Source organism: Phytophthora sojae, assembly GCF_000149755.1.
Source record: "Phytophthora sojae unplaced genomic scaffold PHYSOscaffold_15, whole genome shotgun sequence".
NCBI classification, from domain to species: domain Eukaryota; phylum Oomycota; class Peronosporomycetes; order Peronosporales; family Peronosporaceae; genus Phytophthora; species Phytophthora sojae.
This window is the reverse complement of record NW_009258129.1, coordinates 448,808-467,333: the sequence shown is the minus strand read 5'-3', so window position 1 is coordinate 467,333 and position 18,526 is coordinate 448,808. Positions and strand designations below refer to the sequence as shown.

General features: G+C 56.5%; 5 protein-coding genes and 5 non-coding genes across 10 annotated transcripts; 1 reads left to right on the top strand and 9 right to left on the bottom strand.

Annotated features, from left to right (window-relative positions):
• Nucleotides 1-18: 18 nt before the first annotated feature.
• Nucleotides 19-403, bottom strand: PHYSODRAFT_342023 (hypothetical protein; the record flags this gene model as incomplete). Its single annotated transcript, XM_009540389.1, has 1 exon — nt 19-403. A coding segment is annotated over one exon (385 nt), but the record flags the coding sequence as incomplete, so codon positions are not given.
• Nucleotides 404-961: 558 nt separating this feature from the next.
• Nucleotides 962-2,642, bottom strand: PHYSODRAFT_342022 (hypothetical protein; the record flags this gene model as incomplete). Its single annotated transcript, XM_009540388.1, has 2 exons — nt 962-1,401; nt 1,433-2,642. 2 exons carry the CDS (start codon nt 2,640-2,642, stop codon nt 962-964), a joined length of 1,650 nt encoding a protein of 549 aa, XP_009538683.1.
• A 1,964-nt stretch (nt 2,643-4,606) lies between these two features.
• On the bottom strand, nt 4,607-4,969 carry PHYSODRAFT_416788 (hypothetical protein; the record flags this gene model as incomplete). Its single annotated transcript, XM_009540387.1, has 1 exon — nt 4,607-4,969. A coding segment is annotated over one exon (363 nt), but the record flags the coding sequence as incomplete, so codon positions are not given.
• A 1,109-nt stretch (nt 4,970-6,078) lies between these two features.
• PHYSODRAFT_253603 (hypothetical protein) lies at nt 6,079-7,847 on the top strand (the record flags this gene model as incomplete). Its single annotated transcript, XM_009540386.1, has 2 exons — nt 6,079-6,516; nt 6,579-7,847. 2 exons carry the CDS (start codon nt 6,079-6,081, stop codon nt 7,845-7,847), a joined length of 1,707 nt encoding a protein of 568 aa, XP_009538681.1.
• Nucleotides 7,848-10,830: 2,983 nt separating this feature from the next.
• Nucleotides 10,831-16,634, bottom strand: PHYSODRAFT_342019 (hypothetical protein; the record flags this gene model as incomplete). The annotated part of the gene is made up of 3 exons (XM_009540385.1): nt 10,831-11,153; nt 16,289-16,380; nt 16,465-16,634. The coding sequence occupies 3 exons, from the start codon at nt 16,632-16,634 to the stop codon at nt 10,831-10,833; spliced, it is 585 nt and encodes a 194-aa protein (XP_009538680.1).
• On the bottom strand, nt 11,813-11,885 carry PHYSODRAFT_t1555. The gene has a single exon. It is a non-coding gene; the product is annotated as a tRNA-Asn (tRNA).
• Nucleotides 12,576-12,648, bottom strand: PHYSODRAFT_t1554. Its single transcript has one exon. It is a non-coding gene; the product is annotated as a tRNA-Asn (tRNA).
• PHYSODRAFT_t1553 lies at nt 13,320-13,392 on the bottom strand. The gene has a single exon. It is a non-coding gene; the product is annotated as a tRNA-Asn (tRNA).
• PHYSODRAFT_t1552 lies at nt 14,083-14,155 on the bottom strand. The gene has a single exon. It is a non-coding gene; the product is annotated as a tRNA-Asn (tRNA).
• PHYSODRAFT_t1551 lies at nt 14,846-14,918 on the bottom strand. The gene has a single exon. It is a non-coding gene; the product is annotated as a tRNA-Asn (tRNA).
• Nucleotides 16,635-18,526: the final 1,892 nt, after the last annotated feature.

Sequence of the window (18,526 nt, the reverse complement as noted above, 5' to 3'; positions counted from 1 at the left end):
TCATGTACGGCCGCCGACGGTAGCCGAAGATTGGGACTGTGTCGGTCAGCATGCCCGTGAACAGACGAAGTGCGCGTGGGATGGTCACCAATGCAGTCGCCGTCGCCACTAGAGTCGTGCTCAAATGTAAGTAATTATTTAACACCGAGTACAGGACTCCGCTGACGGTTCCGTAGACGATGCCGACAGCAGCGATATGCGTGAGCATACCGAGGTTCTCCCAGCTGTAGGCGGACACGGAGCCGTTCGCTGGGCGAAGACTGCCATCCTCCAGCTGGACCGGATCGACCGGAGACTTGACCTCTGCGTAGCTCGTCGGGTGCGACAGCGTATCGTCGAGTTTGAGCCGGGGAAGACTTTCGATGGAGACGCGGTCTGTCAGGTGAAGGTGAGACTGCGCCATGGCGGCTCGGGAGGAAATTGAGAAGTACTGTCATGGCGACTGGAAAGATCTGCTCGACAGCGCTGTGAACGAACTGAGCGGTGCGCCTTGGCAATAATTGAGGCGGGCGTTCAGTGTGTCAGCACTCTCACCATCCAAGGTGATCCCTTTGGGCCAAGCACGTGCAGTAACCGAGTTGGCTTTCGTCATGCTGCAAGTTGATCGAGCGCCCAATCAAGTGCAGTCAATTGTGGTGGTCATGTATTGCGAATTTCATCGTGCACAAATTGAACTGAGGTCTGCGTCCGCCAACTTTAAGGTTGGCTGTGCGCGATGTTTATCTCATCAAGGAGAAGACTACAGTACACGAGTTTTTGGTTGCCATTTCTGGTGCAGCAGATAGCACGCCGGTAATTCAGTGCATCTAAGTCGCAGTGTCTGAGATAGCATTTGTTGTCGAAGTGAGCTAGCTCTGTTGAGTCACCATTCGACGCTTTTTACAAACTCTGGGCAACGAAAAAATATGGATACACGTAGGTGGTCCTCAAACCTGTTGTGTTGCTGGTACTCGTATCCGAGCTAGCATCCGCTACCCCCGGCAATGCGCAGGCAGCTCGTAGACTCAAAGAGGCTCAAGATGTTGGTCATGAGCGTCCAGGCCAGCGAGAACAGGAGGTAGCAGATCGTCACGACGCCCCAGAACTTGCTCTTGCGGTCCTCGCGCTGCATCCTGTGCACCTCCTCCTTCTGCTTGGGCAGCAAGAATACAAACACCACCGACGCCAGATTGAACACGTACGCGATGATGTACGTGTACGTGACCTGAGATCGCACGTAGTGGTTGTCTTGCTCGATGAACGTGCGGCCGATGTCGAAGTACCCGTCGATTGACTTGGTGATCACCGTCGCGAAGGGGGTTCCGACGGATTGCGTCGTGACTCCGAGGCCGAGAAGCGTAGCCTCGAATCCCTGTTGGTTCTCCATCTCAATCATGAAAAGTTGCGTCACGTAGTCGCCCGCTGCGGCAGGGACCTCAGCCACCAGAGGCACTCCAAGCCAGAACCACTGACTGCGGTAGACGTCCCAGCGTCGGAAAGGCGTCGATAAACACGACGCTGATCTGGCAGACCATGATGATGTAGCGCCAGTTCCAGTGGAGACCTTGCTTCTTGATCACGTACACGCCTCCCATGGTTAAGATCGCCGTGAGCATACTGGCGATGCCCGAGTTGAGCGGCTCGACCTTGGCCCAGTCGCTCTGGATGACACTGGACGCCGTCACTGTGATCTGCGAGAAAACGTTATAGAAGAACCGGTAGGCGGCGTAGCGGTAGATCACGCGCTCCTGGAATATGTTGTAGAGGAACTTGAACCCCGACATTTGCGCGCGCTCGCCCTTCACTTCTTGGATGCAGTACCAAGAGAACGGGACGGTCAGAAGCGAGGCTGCAGCACAGACCCACATGATGGCGTTGAAGCCCATGGTCCACGAGAAGGTGCCGCCGTAGTCTTCACTGTTGAGACCGATGCCAGTCATGAAGGAAGAGAAGATCGTGAACACGTAGTGGACGATGTTGACATCTGCAATCACACTGCCACGCGTAGCTTCCGGCTCACGTTGCGAGACGTCCATCAGGGCTCCGTTGAAGCCGCTGTACGCCATCACCGTGCCGAAGTTCGCGATCATCATCAAAATGATGAGCTTGATGCCGCGGTTTGGAGCGTCCGTGTTGAGCGTCGCGAGCTGCTCCGGTGTCATGTCAACCGTGGCGATGTCGGACAGCGATGGATCGGTATAATACGGCTCCCCCAGTGGCAGCGCGGCCATGAGCAGGCACGAGATGAACGACAATGACCAGCCGATGATCATGTACGGCCGCCGACGGTAGCCGAAGATTGGGACTGTGTCGGTCAGCATGCCCGTGAACAGACGAAGTGCGCGTGGGAAGGTCACCAATGCAGTCGCCGTCGCCACTAGAGTCGTGCTCAAATGTAAGTAATTATTTAACACCGAGTACAGGACTCCGCTGACGGTTCCGTAGACGATGCCGACAGCAGCGATATGCGTGAGCATACCGAGATTCTCCCAGCTGTAGGCGGACACGGAGCCGTTCGCTGGGCGAAGACTGCCATCCTCCAGCTGGACCGGATCGACCGGAGACTTGAGCTCGGCATAACTTGGATGAGAGATGGCGTCGTGGGCTCTGGGCTTCGAAAGGCTCTCGACAGAGACGCGGTCGGTCTGGTAAGACTGCGCCATGGCGACTCCGCGAGAATTGAAAAGTGAACAGCTCCGTGGCGACTGGAGAGATCGGCAGCGGCAGCAGCTGTGAGGTCCTCAGGGAGCATCGCGGACGAAGGGATCAGCTTCCTGTTCTTTAATAGTAGGCAAAGGACACACTCATCAGCTATGGCTTCCTCGCAAATCTTGAGGCGCTCGGTTATCGGTTAGTACATCACGCAGAAATTAACGCCTGCAGCGGGCGCATATGCTTCCTTCACGCGTGACTTGCCAATCCATTGCGAGCAGGGCGAGGTGTCACGGCTAGTAAGTACTGTAGTACATGTACCGCCAACAGAGACCGTGGTCACTGATACACGATTCGATGACACTACGTGAATACGTATTGTGAATTCTGGCCAATACTGTATTGCCGATTCGGGTCGGTTTACCATAGGTTGAAATCGCTGAATACAAATTTCATGCCTTTTGGAATCGACTCAGCGACTTCTTATTTCGTACTTTATTGCGTCCATCCTAAGAATCACTCAGAAAGACGCGCTGTCCGTCACAAAATCGTCACGCTTATTCACTAAGTACGATTCCCACTAAGTACGATTCCCACTAAGTACGAGTAGCTGCCGAGCGCAGCGAAGGCGACCCCACGATATAGCAGGACCCGCCCCGGCCTCTGTAGTACTAATCTAACATTGAGAGTAGTGCAGCGAGCCGACGAGGCGAGCGGAACGGGTCCGCCACTGCCGTAGCGAAGCTTAGGCAGTCTGCTCCAATAGCGCAGCGAGCATTGCGAGCGAAGCGCCAACTAACAAAAAATTCACCGCCGCGTAGCGGCGGCGCTCGGCTAGTAGTAAACTCAATTCAAATCAAAATCTCGGTGGTTTGGCTGGATCGATTCAATCAATCGACTTCGGAAACTTCCGCATTACACCATGTCTAGACCAAATTGAGAATTGCCAGCCCGAACCCGTTACTTCTAAATTGATACAGATTTCGCTCACTTCTGACACCGTGATCAACTGATATCCTCTAGGTCAATTCTAATACTATTTTATACAGTGCCGTTTTCGCGCTTTGGCGTTTGAAGACCACGAGAACGCAGGAAGTCGAGTGCACTACGAGTGAGCGAGCGGCGGCATTTTCGAGGTGCACGATGGGGATGGATGACCGAATGAGCCTGACTGCGTTCGAACAGTGCCTGAGGGTAAAGTTTGTGTGACGGGGTTACATGGAATAGTGACACTGTCACTATTCAGGGATGGCTACATCGGTCACTCCCCTGGATAGTGACTCAAGTGGCCTCAGAGCCAATAGATACATTTTGTATGACACAAAGTATAGGGAACTTAAGATTTGTATGCAGGCCAAATCTGTACCAACCTATAAATACATTCAGTCTTAGATCTACCGCTTTTCAAGTCAAGTCGTCCCCTTCAGACCAGGAACACGTGAACGGCTGTTCACTTGGATTTTGTATACTACTGCTTCCTCTGTTAAGAAGTACTGTGTGCCCCGTCACAGTTTGTCAGGAGTGGTGGTATAAATTGAAGTGCGACAGCTTTGAATCCCTCAGAGTGTGGTTCCACAACCAATTCATCTGTCAGACTCGCGCAAAACTATGGAACCCACTTAACACCTTGTCTCCGAACGGTACTCGCCTCAGTCGCGTAAGCACATGTCGTAAGTTACGACTTACAGAATCAATAAATATTTGTATGGGCCATGTGTTTCACGTCGGGATAGGTGTATAAATTGTGAGCAGGTTTCCACGCCGATGTCGTAAGTGATACCCACTAACTGAAACGCAATATGCACGCTCACTCATCATTGTCAGCCTCACCGCCATCGCTTACTTCCTCGCGGGGAAGCTGCAGTTCGCGTCGTGCCTTCTTGCGCTTTCCTGCGTTCTTGCCGGGCCGACGCAGCACGACGCGCTTCCCCAGGTTGGACGGAATGTTCTTCCCGGCGCCGAAGTCGTCGTGCCAGATCTCAAAACACGGCTTGGCAACGCCGTTGTACTCGCGACGGATCTTGTTACACAACCAGCACTTAGCGTCGTCGACGGAACAGCGCTCGCAAAAGTAAGTCGTCGCAAAGGACTTCTTCTTCTCTGTGCGCAAGAGCGCACATACCTTGCACGACCTTTGGCGGCGCTTCCGGACGTCGCTGACGGTGACCCAGTCTTCGGAGTGCTGTAGTGCGTGCGCTAGGCGGACAGGTGTACGCCTACGATTCAGGCGGGACGGAGGTGGCGTAGCTTCGACCCCAGCAAAGTCCTCGGGCTTCAGTTGCAGGAGCTGGTTCTGGATGACTGCAAACCACTCCGAGCGTTTCATGGGGACTGCTCCCATGGTCTTGGCTGCCTCTTTGTGACTCAGGTACGCGTTTACCAACGCCAGGTCCAGGAATCCCAAAAACAAGCCTTTGTAGTACTTGGTGAATCGCGTGGACAATTGAAGGGAGAAACTCTGTAGACGAAGTTTGTGGTGTAGTACCCCGCGGAAGAAGTGGGCGCGCCGGGCGCCGGAGGAAGAAGGCGTCGGGACGCGAGTGATGGTTCGACGCGGCTGATGGAACGCGACGCGGATTGATGGGCGCGACGCAGGGCCGAGCTCGACGGGAAAGTCGGCGTGGGTGATGGGCCGTGAGACACGGTGCCAGAATCCAGTGCGACGCGTAATCATCCGACGGGTCGACCAGCGCATCCGGTTCTGCAAAACGCGCCGACCCTAAACCCCGCCGAGCAAAACGCGCCGAGCAAGACGCGCCGAGCAAAACGCGCCGACCCTAACCCCCGCCGACCAAAACGCGCCGAGGTAAGATCTTGATTGCGCCACGCAAATCAGCTTGAAGGACGGCAGTGCAAGCACGACAGAAGTAGGGATAGGCACAGAACGATAGGCTTAGCAAGCAGTAGTACGGAGTAGCCAGTAGCTAGGGCATAGGATAGGGTTAGGACCCAGTCCCGAAATTTCTCTGAACCACAAAGACCTCCGGATCTCCTCGGTTCCAGGGGAACCACCAAGCGTCGGCAAGCAGAGCCGCCTCGATATCGCGGCTCCCCGTCGCCTGCTGGTTCGGGTGCTCACCCCCTCAACCCCGTGCTGGAACAAAGGCACGTTAAACGTATACCGTTTAGGTGGGCGCCCGATAACGCGCTGCCTGGGCGAAGGACCGCGCTCGCCTAATAACCCGTGTAGGCCCGATAACGCCACACAAGCCCCAGGAAACGCCGGCCTGATAACGCCGCACGCCCAAGGCTCAACGCCCTACGACAAGGGACAAGCGTCAACACAAGAACCCCCCAACTCTGAAGCCTGCGAAGACTTGGGCCTGTATTTTGAAGATACGCTACTCCAACAACCGGGAATAATTTGATCGGCGCGACCGCTATCCGGACGCGCCGAGTTTGTGCGAGATCGCATTCGCGAGATTTCTGCGAGGCCGCTACTCCACAATGGTGCCGCGACCCGGGAGTACTACTTTGAATGACGGGCTAACGATCCAAGAGGCATCGGAGGCAGGTGCGCAGTCGGCTGGAAGGTCGCCGACTGCAACAGAGCACAGTGAGAGACCTGTCGCGTCGTGGAGCTCTGAAGGAACCTTCACGACAGGCCACGGGGCCAGCGACGACCAGGAGGGCTACGAAGAACAGTTTGCCGTTCCCGATGCGGCTCCCGACGAGGGAGCCGCGAAGGGCCGCGACGCTAGTCGCGGTCCTACCAGTCGGAAGCCTGCAAAGGCCGACGACCAACAACAACCCACCGCCAAGGCAGCCATGAAGCGCAAGTGGCCCAAGAGGAGGAAGAAGAAGCTGCGCGCGCCGGACTCGGCGGAGGAGTCGCTGTCCAAGCCGCAAGGCAAGGACACGGGACGTCAGTACACCGTCGAGGAGGTACGGTGCGCACGGAGCTCTTCCGTCTGCTAGAACAAGACCCAATCTTGGTCTTCCTCAAGCCCATGCTGATGAGCAACTTCACAGGCCCCTTCGTGGTGCCGGACTTCGATAGTCTCACCAGCGTCGCCCACGCCGCGCCGACTCTCTTCCAGATGCTGCGTGACTCGGGGTTCGTGCTGGGGGCTTTCGAGATGGAGAGGCTGTGTGATTGGGACCTCAAATCTTGGTTACGTGCGATTCGCGTCGTGCAGCAGCCCTTGACGATTCTCGCCGGATCCGTCAAACAAGACGCGACGAGTTCCGCGACGGGCCAAGACGCGCCGAGTCCCTCGGCGGGCCCAGCCCAGACTTCGACGCCCACGCCCTCGCCTCCACCTCGATACCAATCGAGCGTGGACTCCGACAGCAGTTTCGAGTCGCCCAAGCGCATGCCCATGAACCGGCCGCCGCGCGCCATGCAGCTATCCGCGGCGCCCACACGCACAGAGGTGACGAAACCCGCCGAGGAGGTGCTTCCCAAGGCCTTGAGAGAATCTATCATCAAGCTGATGCAGACGACAGTGATGAACACCCCGCGCGCCGACACGGCCGCAATTCCGATGGGGCCGAAGCCGCCCGCGAATCCCACACCCACGGTGGCTCGCCCCCAGGAGGCAGCGGATGTCGCCATGGAGTCGGTCAGTTCGCGTTCTTCGACGAGGTCCATAACTCGACGCGACGCGGACGAGGCCCCCGATGACCTGTTCGACTTGGACATCGGAGTGCCAAGAACCGCGGCCACCGTCTCGACGGCGACAGCCGGCGGCGTAGCCCTCGCCCGCGTACGCCTCTCAGCATCTTCCGAGCTGAAAGAGTTCTCGGGACGGGACGCCAGCGAAGAGAAAGCCAGACTGTGGCTCAACCATCGGAAGTCCGCCGCGCGGTGCGACGGGATGACGGGCGAAAAAGTGTGCGGGCAGTTCAGCGATCTAATGAGCGGCCCTGCGCGCCAATGGTATCTCCAGTTGCCCAGGAAGGTCAAGAAATCATGGACCGAGCTGATGGAGCAATTCCGGGTGCAGTACTGCGGCAAGGGCGTGTCAATGGCCAGTCGCTACTACCACGCGGCTCAGCGCCCCGACGAGACCCCTCTGGATTACTTGTACCGGCTCAACGTCGCGGGCTTGAGGGCCAACATCCCATACGCCGAGGGCACGACTGAAGAGAAGCGCGAAAACGTCAAGCATTTCATCCGGACGCTGAACACGCAGGAGGCCGAACTCACCTCACGTCTCACGCTGATGGAGGTCGCCGACTCCGAGGCGCTGGAGAAGAAACTGCGTGCCTGACAACGTACCAGAAAAAGACTCTCTTCGGCTCGAACAAGTTCCGCCAAAAGGCGCCGACCCTGCCGACTCAGCCGGCGCGCGCCAAGTTGTTCGTCGCGGGACAGGCCCCGCCGGGAGAGCCGGCGCGTCGCAACTTCGATCCCGACGACTCGGGACGCGACCGCCTGCGGTGCCGCCACTGTGGTTCACGTCGCCATGTATAAGGAGACTGCTGGAAGTTGTTGACGTGTCAGAAGTGTGGTGGCCAGCACCCGACGGAGCGATGCTTGAGGGTGTGCAAGGCCTGCGGTGACGTGCACGAAGCCGGAGAATGCCCGATGGAGGCGTTCTTCAACCAATTGCGCCAGTGGTTTGACCCGAATAAACACGCGGGAATGCTGCCGCCGGCCGCTGAGAAGATGTTAAACTAGGACGCTCGCTGGCTTGGAAACCAGTACGAGACGAGCGACCTGTTTCCGTCTATGCATATGTGACTAAGAAGTCGCGAGAGGTGGTTAGTGAGAGCCCGACTTCCCTGAATGATAATACATGTGAATCCAACCCGGAACGTACCACGCAAGACGCGCGCCGCGAATCTCGGCGGTCCGACGTACGACGGACGACGAGTTTGCACGTGAACCACCCCTGGACGAGATCGACTTGCAACCAGGAGAGCGACGCGGATACTGGACACATTACGCGCCGCACAAGTGGTACAAGCAGGCCAAGATTCATGGAAAGCTGAACAACCGCCGTGCTGTGTTATTGCTCGACACAGGTGCCGAGGTGTCCATCCTGGACACCACCTTTGCTCGTGAGGTAGGCTGCCTGATTGACACGGAGATCACGCAAGAGTGTGTGGGAATTCGTGATGAGACATATTACACGGTGGGGAGAACCAGAGTCAAGATTACCTTGGCTGGGAACTTGGTGTACTACATGCACCTGTGGGTCGGCGACTTGGTCGGCCAACACGCAATCCTGGGAATGAACTTCATGGTGCCCGCTGGAGTGCGCATCGACACTGCGGATGGCACGGCGTGCCTCCCCGACGAGGTGCATATCCAGATGATCGGACGAAGACCGCTATACGGCACACGGATGCACCCGGTCAACGTCAAGACGCCTGTGAGGCTCGAACCAGGAGACACGCATGAAGTCTTGCTGAGGCCGGATCGAAACGCGCCGTTCCTGTGGGTGACACGGGCAGAGTCGTGGGTGACTACCTTTGTCAAGGGGAGAGTCGGAAAGAAAACGTACCTGCGTGTCACGAACATCGGAGACGCAGCGATAACCCTCGACGCGCATGAAACGCTTGGGTGGTGGACGCCGTCTGACTGCCAGCCTCGGAACCGTGGATTCGTCCGACTGGGCACCACCCGGTACCAGCAGTGGCAGAATCTGGCGCACGGCGCGACGAGGAGGAGAACTGGATCCCAGCCGAGCTCGACGGACCGATGACGGATCGCCCCTCATACCCGACGCCTAAAGCCATCTTGCGCCCGGAGCCGAGACAAGTCGTGACGTGACGCGCCGTGACCCCAGTGTTGGCGGCTGTCGCGGAAGCGCCGAAGGGAAGGGGGGTAGACTTGCCACCCGACGACCACAAGCCGGATACGGACGAGGAGGCGGTGGAAAGCGAACCCGATATGCCTCCGACTGTGGCTGGAAGCGCTGCGATGGAAGAATCGCCGGAGTCGGAACTCGCCGAGCCAAAACTCGACGGACCAAACCCCGCCGAGCCGAATTTCGACGAGGCGAAACCTGATGAGCAGGAGGAAGACGACGCGGTCCTCATCCACGAGGGGTCCGACCTCTTCGTAGAGGATCTCGAGTCTGAGATGGCAGTGCTGCCAGACCTCTCGCTGACCGCCGAGGTGAAGATCGAGGACTTGAAGGTCGGTATGCCAACTGGACACCCGCCCGAGGAAGCCGCGAGACAAGAAACGCGGCTACGCCAAATCATCTGGAAGCGACGGAAGTGGTTGATCGGCAAAGGCAACGCCTTGTCGCCGGCCGCCCTGGGTGTTGTCTGCGACATCGACGCGGGCGACGCAAAACCCGTCGCGCAACGCGTCCGGAAAATCCCGCCGCAGTTTCGAGAGAAGGTCGCCGACTTGATCAAAGGGCTGCTGAGCGCGAGGATGATCCAAAAGAAGTCGAAGTCGCCGTGGGCGTCGCCCATTGTCGTGATCATAAAGAAGAACGGCGTCGATATCCGGCTTTGCATTGACTACAGGCTCATCAACGGGCTGACACAGTTGATGATTTACCCCATGCCGCTCGTCAGCGACTTGCTCGAAGACTTGGACAAGTATCTGTGGTACTGCTCCTTTGACATGGCGAGCGGCTTCTGGGTCGTCCCCATGACAGACCGGGCCCGGCTCACCTCAGCCTTCATCACGCCGATGGGACTGTACGAATGGCTGCGTATGCCGTTCGGCCTGTGCAACGCGCCACAGATTTACCAACGCTTGATCGACAACGCGCTCTACGGGTTCATGAAGCTGTCCCCGGATGGCAGTACTCGGGACGTTTTTGAAGACGGCGAACCGGTGAAGCCAGGTATTCACTCCGTTCTGGGACGGAGGTCGTACATCGACGACATCCTCATCGGGGGCACGTCGTGGGACGACCTGTGCGAGAAGGTCGAACGCTTGCTGGGTGTCTGCGAGCAGTGGCACTTGTCCATCAGTGTCGAGAAGAGCGAGTGGGGCATGTCCAAGGTCGACTTGAGCTTCGTCCAAAAGGGTTGGAGATGACGGGGCCCAGGGGCACGCCCTCACCACGAGGTGGCGAATACCGTGGCTCAGTGAGCGCACGCAGCTCGTAGAGGCCGGAAGAGCGTTCAGGGAACGGAGTTCGCAGCGGTGGCCGCGTCTCCTCCCTCGATGGCGCAGTGCGCTCAGTGGCGAGACGGCTCGGGGAGCGCACAGGGGACGTGTGCGCGGGGCGCTCTTGATCGCGACGGCTCGGAGAGCCAACTGGGGCCGGCGAGCCTTCTTCACGGCGTGTCGATGGTGTGGGCGAAGCGTCGCGTGAGTGGAGACGCATCTCCTCGGTTCGGAGAACCCTCCATGGACTCGTCTACCTCACCCTCTTCACCAAAGAGTTCCCTAGGATCCATGATCTGGCGGGTTGGTGTTCGAGGAGAGCTGGGGCTTGTGCGCTGCGAGCTGCGCTTCAGGCGTTGCAAGTACTCGGACGCCGAGCCTGGAAGGCGTCGAGGGTGTGCGCGCGGGCGCTGGCGTTCGCGGAGGTGCGGAGGCACGCAGTGCAGCAGCACGAGAGGAGCGAGGCTCCGAGGCGGATCTCGCGAGAGGCTGTCTGCGGTCGAAAGACCAAAAGGCTTTATGACTTGAAGTCATGTGAGGGCGCGTTGCCCGAGAAGTTCTCAGAGAAGTCCACGCGATGTGGATTGACTCGTTCGAGAAGGAGGCTTGACGGAACAAGAGCCGGAGGTTGACCGTTAAGCGTGAACACCCGTGTCCACGGTTTGGTGGGGGAGGGTGTAACGGGGTTACACGGGAGTTACCCGAAGGGTTACGAAGTGGGTATACACTGTCTAACCTAAATCAGTAGGAGAATCAGTACACGGCTTCAGAGCCACTGATTATGCATATGACTAGGGTTCAATATGCTAGATAGTGAACCGGATACATTTACACCGTAGGCGGCTTGGCCGCGATAAAGGGAAATACATTCAGTTTGAATTTCACAAAGTTAAGAGCTAAGGGTTGACTCTTGGAGTCCGTAAGGTATACGGACTCGTACGTTCTGGTATTAGAACGGACTATCTTAAGCTGAGACTCTGTGAGTCTGTTAAGCTTCCTCTGACGCAAAGCTACGGCAGCCCCGCTGCAGGGTCCGTGGGAAGGAGATAGCGAGCGCCGGAGCAGTACGTGGTAGCTCGTGATACAGCGGAGAGCGCGTTGAACGGGTAGAACAGGGTGTGGGCAGTCGTGTGTTGCGTGGTGCAAAAGAAGCTCTCCCAGCTGGGTTTGAACCAGCGACCTTGAGGTTAACAGCCGCACGCTCTACCAACTGAGCTATAGGAGAAGCACGACATACTACCCTCCAACACCCGCTGCGAAAATTGATTTCCTGAAACACACAAACAAAATCAACGCAAACCAACCCGCACACTCATCACACACATCCTGGCGCACCCGACCAGCCACACGCACACGCTTCACCGACCACACAAGCCTCAACAACCTCCACGGACGCCAAAACATCACCTTCTTGCCACGCCTTCTACGCGTCTTTCTGGGCCTCCATGCGTCACCTCGCACGCTTGCCGTGACTCGGGGTGCTGTCCTTGCCTACAAAGTCGGTATCGACGCCTCCACATGCCGAAAAACGTCTCAACATGTTGACCCAACCGCGACCCCCACTTCGAGGCCGGCCGTGACCAAGTCGAGCCAAGCGCAGGGTTTCGGTCCGATACGAAAAAGCGCGTCGATTCTGGCTTGAGGGCTACATGATTGGCGAGCCGATGCCTCTAATCAAAAGCAACACGACTCAAAAGCAGCACGACCCGTGGTGGTCAGCACGAGGCGGCGGAGACCGTGGCTGGCAGGCCGATGGAATTTCATGGCGAGGTATGCTCCAAATGTACAGGTAGGGTCCGTGGGAAGGAGATAGCGAGCGCCGGAGCAGTACGTGGTAGCTCGTGATACAGCGGAGAGCGCGTTGAACGGGTAGAACAGGGTGTGGGCAGTCGTGTGTTGCGTGGTGCAAAAGAAGCTCTCCCAGCTGGGTTTGAACCAGCGACCTTGAGGTTAACAGCCGCACGCTCTACCAACTGAGCTATAGGAGAAGCACGACATACTACCCTCCAACACCCGCTGCGAAAATTGATTTCCTGAAACACACAAACAAAATCAACGCAAACCAACCCGCACACTCATCACACACATCCTGGCGCACCCGACCAGCCACACGCACACGCTTCACCGACCACACAAGCCTCAACAACCTCCACGGACGCCAAAACATCACCTTCTTGCCACGCCTTCTACGCGTCTTTCTGGGCCTCCATGCGTCACCTCGCACGCTTGCCGTGACTCGGGGTGCTGTCCTTGCCTACAAAGTCGGTATCGACGCCTCCACATGCCGAAAAACGTCTCAACATGTTGACCCAACCGCGACCCCCACTTCGAGGCCGGCCGTGACCAAGTCGAGCCAAGCGCAGGGTTTCGGTCCGATACGAAAAAGCGCGTCGATTCTGGCTTGAGGGCTACATGATTGGCGAGCCGATGCCTCTAATCAAAAGCAACACGACTCAAAAGCAGCACGAGGCGGCGGAGACCGTGGCTGGCAGGCCGATGGAATTTCATGGCGAGGTATGCTCCAAATGTACAGGTAGGGTCCGTGGGAAGGAGATAGCGAGCGCCGGAGCAGTACGTGGTAGCTCGTGATACAGCGGAGAGCGCGTTGAACGGGTAGAACAGGGTGTGGGCAGTCGTGTGTTGCGTGGTGCAAAAGAAGCTCTCCCAGCTGGGTTTGAACCAGCGACCTTGAGGTTAACAGCCGCACGCTCTACCAACTGAGCTATAGGAGAAGCACGACATACTACCCTCCAACACCCGCTGCGAAAATTGATTTCCTGAAACACACAAACAAAATCAACGCAAACCAACCCGCACACTCATCACACACATCCTGGCGCACCCGACCAGCCACACGCACACGCTTCACCGACCACACAAGCCTCAACAACCTCCACGGACGCCAAAACATCACCTTCTTGCCACGCCTTCTACGCGTCTTTCTGGGCCTCCATGCGTCACCTCGCACGCTTGCCGTGACTCGGGGTGCTGTCCTTGCCTACAAAGTCGGTATCGACGCCTCCACATGCCGAAAAACGTCTCAACATGTTGACCCAACCGCGACCCCCACTTCGAGGCCGGCCGTGACCAAGTCGAGCCAAGCGCAGGGTTTCGGTCCGATACGAAAAAGCGCGTCGATTCTGGCTTGAGGGCTACATGATTGGCGAGCCGATGCCTCTAATCAAAAGCAACACGACTCAAAAGCAGCACGACCCGTGGTGGTCAGCACGAGGCGGCGGAGACCGTGGCTGGCAGGCCGATGGAATTTCATGGCGAGGTATGCTCCAAATGTACAGGTAGGGTCCGTGGGAAGGAGATAGCGAGCGCCGGAGCAGTACGTGGTAGCTCGTGATACAGCGGAGAGCGCGTTGAACGGGTAGAACAGGGTGTGGGCAGTCGTGTGTTGCGTGGTGCAAAAGAAGCTCTCCCAGCTGGGTTTGAACCAGCGACCTTGAGGTTAACAGCCGCACGCTCTACCAACTGAGCTATAGGAGAAGCACGACATACTACCCTCCAACACCCGCTGCGAAAATTGATTTCCTGAAACACACAAACAAAATCAACGCAAACCAACCCGCACACTCATCACACACATCCTGGCGCACCCGACCAGCCACACGCACACGCTTCACCGACCACACAAGCCTCAACAACCTCCACGGACGCCAAAACATCACCTTCTTGCCACGCCTTCTACGCGTCTTTCTGGGCCTCCATGCGTCACCTCGCACGCTTGCCGTGACTCGGGGTGCTGTCCTTGCCTACAAAGTCGGTATCGACGCCTCCACATGCCGAAAAACGTCTCAACATGTTGACCCAACCGCGACCCCCACTTCGAGGCCGGCCGTGACCAAGTCGAGCCAAGCGCAGGGTTTCGGTCCGATACGAAAAAGCGCGTCGATTCTGGCTTGAGGGCTACATGATTGGCGAGCCGATGCCTCTAATCAAAAGCAACACGACTCAAAAGCAGCACGACCCGTGGTGGTCAGCACGAGGCGGCGGAGACCGTGGCTGGCAGGCCGATGGAATTTCATGGCGAGGTATGCTCCAAATGTACAGGTAGGGTCCGTGGGAAGGAGATAGCGAGCGCCGGAGCAGTACGTGGTAGCTCGTGATACAGCGGAGAGCGCGTTGAACGGGTAGAACAGGGTGTGGGCAGTCGTGTGTTGCGTGGTGCAAAAGAAGCTCTCCCAGCTGGGTTTGAACCAGCGACCTTGAGGTTAACAGCCGCACGCTCTACCAACTGAGCTATAGGAGAAGCACGACATACTACCCTCCAACACCCGCTGCGAAAATTGATTTCCTGAAACACACAAACAAAATCAACGCAAACCAACCCGCCCACTCATCACATACATCCTGGCGCACCCGACCAGCCACACGCACACGCTTCACCGACCACACAAGCCTCAACAACCTCCACGGACGCCAAAACATCACCTTCTTGCCACGCCTTCTACGCGTCTTTCTGGGCCTCCATGCGTCACCTCGCACGCTTGCCGTGACTCGGGGTGCTGTCCTTGCCTACAAAGTCGGTATCGACGCCTCCACATGCCGAAAAACGTCTCAACATGTTGACCCAACCGCGACCCCCACTTCGAGGCCGGCCGTGACCAAGTCGAGCCAAGCGCAGGGTTTCGGTCCGATACGAAAAGCGAGTCGCGCCCGCCGTTCAGGTAGTCGCAGGATTGGTACGACATACAGTTTTGCGTGGGAAGCTTCGGGCAAAGTCTATCTCCTATGGCACACACAAGACCAGCTATGAAGCGGTATTCAACCACCTCGGCCTGACCTTCAACAAAAAAAATAAACTCATATCAACCGACGGCAAGATGTTGGACAGCTCGAAAGTGCAAATGTTGACATCTAACAGACCAGGCGACACGGAAGATGGGGAATGGACACCGTTGAGGCGGTTTACTCGGCTCCGTTGGCTTAAGAAGCCATTCGTGCTAACGAAGTCACGTTTGTATTATTTGGAGCGAGCTGTTGTCTATTCGCCTTCAGAGCTTCTACTTGACATTTTCCCAGGTCTTCGTAGATTTAAAGAGTAAAATATTAAACGGAGAATGGGAACGAAATCTGGCTGCTCGAGGGTTCATTGAGCTGCTGGAGTACTTACGTGTGGTGCTGGTCCAACATGCAGCTGTGATGTTTGAGTACCTTCCAACTAGAATACGCCAACATCAGCTTTTTGGTGCCCGTTTTCAGCAAAACTGCAGGCTACTTCTTACTGCAGTGCAAACCGCTCAACACCCCGTTGAAGCTCAACTTTAAGTCGCCCTCTGCGAGTTGAGCAAATTAGTACCCAGCACGCTGCTGTAATGGACATAGTAGAAGCGAAGCATCAGCATATGGTGCAGCTCCTACAACTGGTACAATGACAGCTTACCTCATTTCTTCATGGCGACGTTGCATTCCGACTGCAGCCGATTGCAACCAATAGCAGCGCACTGGATACCTTTGATCTGCATCTGATCAGTGCCTTCCTCCACTTGGACCTGCGCAAGGAGAAACTACTAAACCTGGAAAAGCGCTTTAGATGGGGTCTGCTTGCGCTTTGTGGTGCCCGCGATCCGGCCTTTTCGAGTCTGCATGATCCGAAACTAATGCTGCTACTACACTTACACGACAGACTGTTGCTGTCGACGTCCGGGTAGAGCAGATTCAACGACGGGCTGTTGCTGTCGACGTCCGGGTAGAACAGATTCAGCGACCTTCTCGTTCATTACCCCAAATACAACGGTGGTCAGGGTCACCTCGCAGTCGTGCTGGGTTGATGGGGCTGAACACGACCAGAAGACCGATAAACGAGATGAGCAGGCACCACGCCGGCTGACGTCACTTCTTCTTGTTCATGGGCTGCGGGTTCTTGCCTTGGAGGGTCTCGACCTCCTCCACTCACCCCACCCTGCAGGTTGCGCGCCATGTCCAGCTGCTTCGCGAGCGCAGCCAGGTATCGCGCCAGATCCATTACCGCCGAACCGTCGTTCACTGCCTAGGAATGCGGGGCGGTGCTGCCTTGTATTACGCGGTATGCCCCTAGCCAGCGACACGCTGCAGCGTTCAAGCCGTCGTTGCTGCTCACAGACGACACGGCTACTCAGTCGGCCATCTACTACTTGGCCGACGCTGTCCTTCGGTCAGGACCTTCTCTGCTGTAAAAGGCAAAATGCATCACCATAATTGAACAATGAGCGCATGGTAATCAGATCATGACCCAACTGCTGATATCTTCAGGTAACAGGCCAAAACACGGCTGTTATCTCCAGATACCAGGTCGTTGGGGAGAAAACCTTAATCGTGAACAGCGTTTTCGTAGAAATGAACTGACAACCTTATCGAGCAATCGAAGGGATATGCTGTGGATAGGCTCTCTGTACCATTTGGCCAACCCATATGGAATTGTGTTGATCAGAGCATATTCCTCACAAAAATAGAAACAGCTAGCTCAAAAGAAAAGTGCAAGCAAGCTCCTGAGAGCCCGGCATTCGCGGCGTGGCACACCTCCGTCGGTAGGTCCGCAGGATACCAGCGGCAGGAGACTCCCATCGAGCGCTCGAACACTTACCCCAGGACCTAGAGCACGGTGCACGCAGCGCATCCTTCGGCACGCGATAGCGCGTGGAAGAGGCGCTGCAATCTCCAACCGTCTACTCCGACCAAGCGCACACGACCGCCCTCGGTAGAGCAGGCGAAGACGCCCAAAGCTGTTCGTGATACCAGTAGTGCAGGAGCGCACAGCACGCGAGCTGCAGAACTAGTGTTGGAAGGGAGCGAGCTCAGAGTGCGCATAATTTTGCGCGGGATGCTCAGCGATGTTCCGCGTAGGTTTAGCTGCGCGGAACGGTACATGGCTACATTCGAACTTAGGACTGGAGCGGTGTTAGGTATGGCGCGTGTTTATAACGCCCAATTTTGGCGCTACAAGTACTGCATGAGTTTCACTATGTGGAGGGAACACTGCAACTTCTGCGCGCTCAGAGCATTGCTCGGGATGCGCAGAGCAGTTTTTCGCATTTTTCGCACGGTTGCTCGCTTCCAACACTACACTATGCAGAACCCACATTCAATACCCGCTCGGGGGGGGGGGGGCATTAAGGTAAGGTATCGTCTATTTCACGCCTGTATCGTCGAAGTGATCTAGCATTTTAATGAGTGATGCTTGTGCTGTAGCAATATTGAATATCAAGAAGTTGCAAACGCTCGTTATGGAGGGAGATCTCGGGTGTCAAAAGTTTGGTGGTGAAGCTATTTACATCTTTAGCGGTTTCATCTTCCACAAAGCTGTGAATATGGAGCATCCTCTGCTGGTGTATCGAAAAGTACACAATGCCTTAGTTCAGGGCCAGAATGGCAACGACGTTCCTTCGACACCGGATCATCTGAGTTAACCCAAGTCAGTTGCGTCAGGAGCCTACACATCCAGGTCAATGCGACTGGGATTTGAACGTGTACCAGGACGCAGTCCACCTTGATATCACGCAAGGATATACTTTCAGGCAGGAGTGTTGGTTGCAGGCCGGCAGAGCCCAGGACACCTTGACCATGGACGCGTTTTATCCTACATTCCTCCGGGTCTACATCTGAGTTGCGTTTAACCCCTTGATGGCGAACGCGTGGACCGTACATGATACCAGCAAACGCTTAACGTGGACCGGTCCACGTTAAGCATTTTTGACCCTAAGATTGTATGAGATCATACAAATGGTAAGTCAGTGGGGGCTAGGTGATATCCCCTTCCCTCCCAATGTTGAACATAAATTTTCAGTGAGTCCAGAGACGGTTTCATATAAGAAATGGGGGCCGGGTCGTGCTTGCTCATCCTGTACGTATTTATGAGGGTTGTCGACTGGACGCCACACA